The sequence below is a fragment of the Pinus tabuliformis genome, chromosome J (assembly GCF_031772625.1).
Source record: "Pinus tabuliformis cultivar Carrire ecotype Pingquan chromosome J, CPIR1, whole genome shotgun sequence".
Taxonomy (NCBI): Eukaryota; Viridiplantae; Streptophyta; class Pinopsida; order Pinales; family Pinaceae; genus Pinus; species Pinus tabuliformis.
This window is the reverse complement of record NC_142295.1, coordinates 1,338,616,655-1,338,626,074: the sequence shown is the minus strand read 5'-3', so window position 1 is coordinate 1,338,626,074 and position 9,420 is coordinate 1,338,616,655. Positions and strand designations below refer to the sequence as shown.

Genomic DNA, 9,420 nt, shown 5'->3' with positions numbered 1-9,420 from the left:
CATGTTGATTGTTGGGCATGATAAGAATAAAATCAATAGGTTGAAGAAAGATTTGGGTAACAAATTTTCAATGAAGGATTTGGGACCAGCACAACAGATATTGGGCATACGGATTATGCATGACAAGAAAAACAAAAGGTTGTGGCTGTCACAAGAAAAAAATATCAAGAAGGTTCTTGACAGGTTTAATATGAAGGATGCCAAGCCAGTTGGTACACCCCTTGCAGCCCACTTCAAACTGAGCACTGAATTATGTCCTAGTAATGTCAAAGAGAAAGAAGAGATGAGAAAAATTCCTTATGCTTTAGCAGTTGGCAGCTTAATGTATGCCATGGTATGCACACGACCATACATTGCATATTCAGTGGGAGTAGTGAGCAGGTTCCTTACCAATCCAAGCAAACAAGATTAGCAAGTAGTAAAATGGATTTTAAAGTATCTCAAGGGTGCTAGTCATTATTGTTTATGTTTTGGTCATGATGAGACTGTGCTTGAAGGATTTACAGATGCAAATATGGCTGGAGATATGGATACTAGAAAGTCCACTACAGGTTATTTGTATACATTTGCAAGTGCAGCAGCATCTTGGGTGTCAAGGCTATAAAGAAAAGTAGTCCTCTCTAGAACAGAAGCAGAGTACATAGCTACAACAGAAGCTTGTAAAGAGATGTTGTGGATGCAATGATTCCTAGGAGAAATAGGAATAAAGCAAGGCAAGTATGTGTTATACTGTGATAGTCAGAGTGCCATTCACTTGCCGAAAAGCCCAGCATTTCATTCAAAAACCAAGCACATTGACTTATGTTACCATTCGATCCGTCATGTGTTGGAGGAAGAACAGTTATCCTTAGAAAAGATCCATACAGATAGGAACCCTGCTGATATTCTCACTAAGATTCTACCATGAAATAAACATGAGTTATGTATAGGCATGGTAGGACTCGGTGTGACTTGATGACTTATTTGGCTTGAAGTGGGAGAATGTTAAGTGTGAAGCCAAATTCACGGAGGATTCTAGATCAGATCTTTCTAGATCTCTAGGATTCTAGATCCTCCTACACCGCCAGTAGTTTCTAGATCATTCTAGATCTCCATCTGAATCACGTACAGGATTCTAGATCCTTCTTCTGCCTCTATAAATTTATAATTTCTCTTGCCAAGGAAAGCAAGCCAAGGCTCAAACCTGTTATGTAATGCAATGTGATTTATGTTCTCTAGTGATTGTTTTATCTATTCCGTTGTTTCTGACTAAGTAATCTTGGTGTTTCTCCATTTGTCTGTCTCTGTTATTCTCTGCTATCGCCATCTAAGTCTTTGAGTATGAATCTGTTGTATGTTATGTATGCTCTGATCTAACAACTTTTTGGTAAAAAACAAACTAATAATAAATGTACCATTTAAAATTAAATTTCACATTGACTATAGATCACAAAAGAAAATATAGCATAAAATAATTTGAAGATTTATACCAAAATCTAGCTTTATTGATTGGTTTAATCCACACACAAAATAAAACACAAATTTGAAATGAAAATGATAGAAATATAAAAAAAAATTGAAATGAAAAATAATAAAAATGTACACGAAATTATATCCAATAACCACCCAGTTCTTCCGCACCGTTGAAACAAGTCACCTCCAGCTCTCGACAATTACACAATAAAGCACAGAGAAGCATTTGGGCTACACAAATCAGACATCACGACACCCAGCCTGTGTAGAGGATGAAGATTTTGTGAACGTAACACAAAAGAAAATTGATAGAAAAAAAGAAAAAGGGCCAATTATATTGAATGAAGGATGGAAAATCCTTCAACTTAATGTTTATCTCTTTCTCCGACTCAGCAATCCTGTTCCAAAAAGGATTTCAAATTTTTTCACAATTCATTTTTTTTAATTCTTTGGGTAACTGTAAAATTCTTTCTATACCGTTAAATAGTAACACATAAAATACGGCTATCCAATGCTAGTGTTTTTTTGACCAGGACAATGACGGTCTATCTTCATAACTTGCGATGGCAAAATTTCCTGATGAGTATAATGAAGGTTATATAATGTTAACTCTATTTTCAACCTAAATAATGTGTGTTTATTTCTTTTAATAAATACAATGATATTAACTTTGAAAAAATTGAACTGTCAAATGGTTTGATGGATAAGATTTTATAATAAAAATGTTTCTTCTTTAAAATTGCAGATGGAATTTAATTGTGAAACTTAAATTTTAAGTTGTAATTATATAACTACAATTTCAATTTAGACTATATTTTATTCTCTTCATAATGAGTGGGGATCAAAATGTCCATGGATTTAGATCAATAATCGCCCATTTTTCTGTACCTTTCAAACACATCGCCTCCACGCTTCAATTATTAGACAATAAAACGAAGGGAAAAAAGAGCACAGGCTTCACAATTCGTCATCTCAACGGTTACTATTTCAAATCAATCGAGATGGACAATCCTTCAGATCAATGGAGATGGATAATCCTTCGTCTCAACGGTTACTATTTCAAATTAATGGAAAATGGACGCTCCTTCAACTCAACGGTTACTAATTTCACCGAGTCACCGACTAACGTCGGTATATCCAATTCCAATTCGAATAAGGATTTTCAACTTTTTCACAACGATTCAAATTTTGAATTCATGGATAACCGATAAAGTATGGCTGTTCAATGCTAGAGCTTTCTTTGACATTTACAATGACCGTCTATATACACAACTTGAGGAATATATAACGTTAACTCGGAACCTAATGGCTGTTTATTACCTTTAATACACACAATCGTATTATATTGAAGAAACTTAAGTATGGATGGAAAATAATTTGTAATAAAAATTAATTTGTATTTAGAACTGTAAATGAACACTTTTGATAATTTGATTTAGATGGTATTTAATTTATATTTTATAAAGTGACACTGATTGGGATGATATGATGTAAACGCGATCTATCTAAACATTTTTTTTTCAGAGGAAAAAAATCTGGATAGATTATATTGAGATCATATAAAGTTCTGTAAAATACATAAAATAGACTGAAGATCTAGATCAAAAAACATTCGATCATAGGATGTGCCAATCTGGAAACCATAATGAGATGACTGTGAGGTAAAAAGACGCAAACACAGTCAAGATGATGTCCATCGAAACATAGGAACAGCGTAATAAAAAACCAAGCAAGTGCATGAGCAAAAAATAAAGAGATTGCTGGAGCATTCGGATGCCTGTAGGAGAAAAAGACTAAACAGGAGGCATGAAACCTTGAATCTTCGATATGATAGAGACCGGCGATATGTTGGAGTCCTGAAAGAGACGGTTACACCTCCATTTCCAGATATTCCAGACTGTAAGGAGAAATAAAGCGTGCCAGGAGGGTCGTTGAGAGGACCACCAGAGAAAGGCTTCCTGTACCGAGGAGAAATGAAGCAAGGGAGAACTATATATAGAGGACAACTCAGTCCATATAGCCGAAGAAACAGAGCACCGAAAGAACATATGAAAGTTCGTTTCGTGCTCAAGAAAACAAAGATGGCAGCGACCCGGACCATGCCACCCTTTCTTCTGGAGAACGTCCCAGACTAGGTTCCTGTCATAGAAAAGAAGCCAGCCGAAGAGGATAGACTTTAAAGGGCAGGAGGCTTTCCAGAAATTGAGAGGGAAGAGAGAAGGGGGAGGGGAGAGGTGGGAAGAAAGGGCCGAGTAGAGACGCTTGACAGTGATGGGGTGGATAGAGGAGTCCGGGGACCAAATTAATTCATCCTTTGTTCCGAGCTGAAGGATTCTTCGACTGGAGAAAGAAAGGGAGGCGGAGGACCAAAGGGGACGGAGAGGGGGAGGGATAAGAAGTTGCTGGCTCGTTTTCCATATGGCCTGATGAGAGGACCATGAATTGATGAGCTTAGACTAGGTGAATATGCCTCTTGAGTGGAAGAAGGAGAGAAGCACCGGGGGAATCTGTGATTCTAAATCGTATAAGGTGGGGTCAAGAGCAATAAGAACAGCTGAGCCTGAGTAGAAGATCCATTTGAGATTGTTCATAAAGAAAACGCGATTTTTTCTAAAGCTACACCATATAGGAGAGCCCAGTTTAATCCCAAGAGATGACCTTCTGAGCCAGTATTGCATGTTGCGGCCTTTCAAGTATTTCTTCCTGATCATAGCAGACCACGGGCTGTTCCCGAAAATACCCCTGTACATAGACTTGCAGATGAGCGCGGTTCCAAAAATCCTCATATTTAAAAGGCCCCATCCGCCATTCTTCTTTGACATAGAAATAAGATCCATTCTAGCAAGGTGAATCTTTGATTGATATGAGTGACCACCCCACAGGAAATTAGCAGCAATTGACTGCATATTCTTGATGACCTTGCAGGGGAGGACGAAGAGGTGACCCCAATAGACTGCAAGTTGGGAGAGGACCGCTTGAACAAGAATGAATCTGCCAGCTAGGGATAACATCCGCATTTCCCATTTTGAGATCTTGTTGTAAAATCTGTCAATGAGCCACAACCAGTCAGTGCATTTGTTATTTTTGACTTTGAGGCGGAAACCCAGGTAAGTCAGACCATCAGATAGGAGAGCAAGGTTGATGCCGAAACGACCCGCTATCCAAAGAGCAATAGCAAGATTGGAGTTGTTGTGATATAGAATAGTTTTCTCATTGTTGATCATGAGGCCAGTAGCTGCTCGGAAATATATTAAATACTTTTTAATATATTTGATTTAAAACAATGATATTATATTAAAAAACTTGAATCCTCCGATGTTTGAATGGAGAAGATTTCAAAATAAAAATTATTTTTATTTAAAATGGCATACGTAAAGGTATATTTCATTTAGCGGTGAAAAGTAAATTTTAAGTTGTTATTATGTAACTACAACTTCAATGTAGAATATATGTACATATTTTATAATTTGTATAGTCATGAATGGTACAATGTGATTGTATAGTCATGAATGGTACAATGTGAATTTGATATTTTTAAATTTTCATAATTAAAATTAAATAATTTTTTAATTTATCTAATTCATTGAATTAATATAATATAATTTAACTTAGTTTTAATTGAAATAGTAGTTTGTGAATTGATCATTTAAATGTAAAAGAATCTTTTAATCATCTGTTTTAAGAGGGAGTGAATAGATGCCTAGCTAAGTAATTTTCATCCTCAATTTTCTTTTCTTTCTGCAATTTTTTATTCTTGACACTCGTGGATACTCACTCCGAGTGAAATCTTACAACCATGAACGAGAGGATGCCTGGGATAGCAATTGGAGAAGAAACACAAGACAGCAATTGGGAATGCCTAGTGTAGAGTTTGGCGTGGCATAATTAATGTACTCCTTCTAATTGGAGGCTTCCGTTGGATGGCATAAATTGGAAAACTCAAGATGTGGGTATGACTGAAAGGTTTAATGGCGTCACATTGGGGATGGATTGAAAGTTTCGCGCTATTCCAACACCATGCCTAAAACACATTTCACTGCTTAAGTTGGACTTGAGACTTCAAGTGGAATCTATGGAGATAAATGTCCTTTCTCATAGAAACCATTCTAGAAATCTGGTAATTCGTATTGCAAATTGAATTGGGAATTGGGAACATCTAGTGTAGAGTTTGATGTGGAATAGATCTTGTATTGCTTCTAATTGGAGGCTTAAGTTGGATCGCATAAGTTGGCAAACAAAAGATGTGGGTATGACTGAAAGGTTCAAATGGGTAACATTAGGGATGGCTTGAAAACCTTGGGCTATTCCAACACCATGCCTAAAATGCATTTCACAGCTTAAGTTAGACTTGAGACTTCGAGTGGAATCTATGGAGATAAGTGTCCTTTCTCGTAGAAACCATTCTAGAAATCTGGTATTTTATATTGGAAATTGAATTGGGAATTGGGAATGCCTAGTGTTGAGTTTGGTGTGGCATAACTCTTGTACTGCTTCTAACTAGAGGCTTCCGTTAGATGGCATAAATTGGAAAATTGAAGATGTGGGTATGGTTGAAAGGTTTAATTGGGTCACATTGGGGATAGTTTGAAAAACTTGGCCTATTCCAACACCATGCCTAAAATTCATTTCACAGGTTATGTCGGACTTCAGATATCGAGTGGAATCTATGGAGGTAAATGTCCTTTCTTGTAGAAACCATTCTCGAAATCAGCTATTTTGTATTGCAAATTGAATTAGTTTTTCGTAGGTGTTTGTTTAGTGTTGAGAAGATGTTACTTACTATGTACCCAAAATAGAAGACTATGAGACAAAATATGATTGGACGAACGGGAAAAAGGGCCAATTATAATGAATGGAGGATGGAAAATCCTTTATCTCAAAGTTTGATAATGCAACCAAAAATAGTGAGAATGGTGGATCTTTTAGCTAAGTTGTTATCTATTTTACAAACTCATCAATAAATATGGGTATATGGAATTCCAACCAGTCTAGTTTAAAGAGGCCACAATTTTGCTAAGAAAATAGTGGAAATGTTGGCAAGATTTCGATAAATATCTGGTAGAAATTTTGGGAAATCTATTTTTCAAACGAATTCGATAAACAACCATCTCATTGATAAGAAAAAAATTCTCGTGAAAGCTAGTGATATGATCCTTACTTGTTGAAATTATGATATCTCAACTCAAATTTCTCTAAGAAACAAGTTTAATGAAGAACTTCTTCAAAATCACATGAGAAGAACATATAGAAATTAGAGTTACTAAAAACAATTTTTAGTCTATGAAAATCAATTTCAAAATTTGGGTTAGTAAATTTTAAAGGATTAAATTGTAAATTAAGTTATAAGGAGATTGTTATATTAATTATTTTTAAAAGTAAACAAATATTTACCATTCAAATTATAAATATATAGAAAAATTAAAATTAAATTGTATACTAATTAATTTCCTTTAATCTTAAATTTAAATTTAATAATTATTAAATTACTTTGTAAAATATTATTTTTGTATTATAAGTCTATTTGAGGATTCTTATATAGATTTATTAACAAATAAATATACAATTTAATGTTAGGGCTAACTTTGAGAATTGATCTTGTTTTTAAGGAAAAATATAACATAAAATAATCCCATAATTTATATAGAAACCTCACTTTCTTGAGTCTTTTAATCAACCAACACCAACTAAATAACACAAATTAAAAATAGAAAAAACAATTATTACTCTTATAATTGGAATATAAAAAAAGTCCATGGATTTAGATCCAATAACAACCCAATTCTTCCGCACCTTTGGAACAATTCACCTCTCAATCATAAAACATAGAAAATAACATAAGGCTTTTCAAATCACACAAAAAATATATAATATATGATTAAAAAGGGGAAAAATCCAATTATAATAAATTGATGATGTACCATCATTCAACTCAATGGTTACTATTTCAAAGATCCGAGCATGAATGTTTCCTTTCCTCAATGTTTATCTACTACACTGACTCATAAATATGTGTATGTCAAATTTCATTATGGATTTCAATTTTTCTTACAACCAATCATTTTCTTCAATTATTTGGATAAATAGAAAAATTGAGAGATACACTCGGCCTCCACTTCCGACGACAAAAAATCAGGCGGCAGTCGATCAACCAAGCACATTCGGCGTCGAATGAAGTACTAACATCTCACCGCAACACTATAATATCTCTTGTTATGCTCACCTCCAGTTAGCCAATCGTCAAGCGATCTCGACCTGTAGGCAAGGGATCTCGGCCTTGAAGCAATGTCAGGTCTCGTGCCACAAAAAATGTGAGGAAAATACACCAACCACTGCATTATTTTGCCAACTCACTACGATCCATCATGCGATCTGCCGACTCACCATTGCGGTAGTCCGCCAACAATTCAACGATCTACCAAACAACAAATTAATTTACAGAGAGGCATTATCAACACCGGGTCGTCGAGAGAGAAAATCATATAATATCCAATGATACAATTTAGTGATAATCGATTAACAAATTTACTATCACACAACACCACACTCCCTTGACTCTCCCAACCCCTTGATTGATGGACAAACAAAAACTAAAACAATAAAAATAAAAAGATACTCTCTTATTGTGTCAGCCCACCAGGGGCTAAGGCTTAGGCCCTTACACACTGTGATATTATGTTAAATTTCCATAAAGAAATCTGTATTATCTTTAATCAAATAATGTTACAAATAAATATATGAAGTGTTGTCTCAAGATAGGAGAACTATCTTGGACACACGATCAATTGGTTTAGCGAATATCTCAACCACACACCAATCTAGGAAACAACTCCTAGTTAATAGGAACAAACTCCTTTACATAGCAACAGTGACAACTGAAATAAGTAGGGATTACATTTTCCAACATTATTAACAAAGAAGTGCTACATAGTAGCTACTACCTATTGCTTAGCTTAAATATAGCTTAATGAAACAAAAAAGGAACAAACTCCTTTACATAGCAAGAAACCGAGACAAGTAGGAATTACATTTTCCAACATTATTAACAAAGAATGGCTACATAGTAGCTAATACTTTCCGCTTAGCTTAAATATAGCTTAATGAAATAAAAAAAATAACAAAGAGAAAGATTTCATCACAAAAATCAAACAAGTAATAAAATATTGTATTGTTAAATGCTATTACCAAGAATTAAAAAATATAATCAAATAATATTGTTTATATTAAAATATTGTGAAAAATTTATAATTCATGGAAAAAAAAAAAAAAAACTAAACTAAATTTATAATTCATGGAAAAAAAAATAAAAATAAAAAATAAACTAAACTAAACTAGTATCTCATACAAATGGGAACTACTAAACCATCCATAATAAGACCTCAACCATTCACATTAGAAATAAATATATTTCATTAATAATAAAAAATAAATTAAACATCATAAGTTTTTGGTAAAAGACAAACTAATAATAGATTTACCTTTTAAAAATAGAGTTCACATTGACTATAGATCACATTAAAAAATATAGCATAAAATAATTTGAAGATATATACAAAAATCTAGCTTTCTTGCTTCGTTTAATCCACCCACAAAGTAAAGCACAAATTTGAAATGAAAAATGATAGAAATATTAAAAAAAATTGAAATGAAAAATAATAAAAATGTACATGAATTTATATCCAATAACCACCTAATTCTTCCACACTGTTGAAACAAGTCACCTCCAGCTCTCGACAATTACACAATAAAACACAAAGAAACATTGGGCTACTCAAGTCAGACATCACGACACCCAACCTATGTAGAGGATGAAGATTTTGTGAACGTAACACAAAAGAAAATTGATAAAAAAAAAGAAATTGGGATAATGAAGGATGGAAAATCCTTCAACTTAATGTTTCAGAGAAAAATACACAATAAAACATAGAGAAAAAAGAACATAAGGCTTTTTAGACAGGACGACATCAAACC

The 9,420-nt window shown here is 34.0% G+C and overlaps 1 protein-coding gene across 1 annotated transcript; it reads right to left on the bottom strand.

Moving 5' to 3' along the window:
• Positions 1-3,908: 3,908 nt before the first annotated feature.
• On the bottom strand, positions 3,909-4,676 carry LOC149232300 (uncharacterized). The gene has a single exon (XM_089381874.1). It carries the CDS (start codon positions 4,674-4,676, stop codon positions 3,909-3,911), a length of 768 nt encoding a protein of 255 aa, XP_089238000.1.
• Positions 4,677-9,420: the final 4,744 nt, after the last annotated feature.

Coding starts and splice junctions, on each gene's coding strand:
- LOC149232300 (XM_089381874.1), bottom strand. CDS start 4,676: ATGATCAACAATGAGAAAACTATTCTATATCACAACAACTCCAATCTT.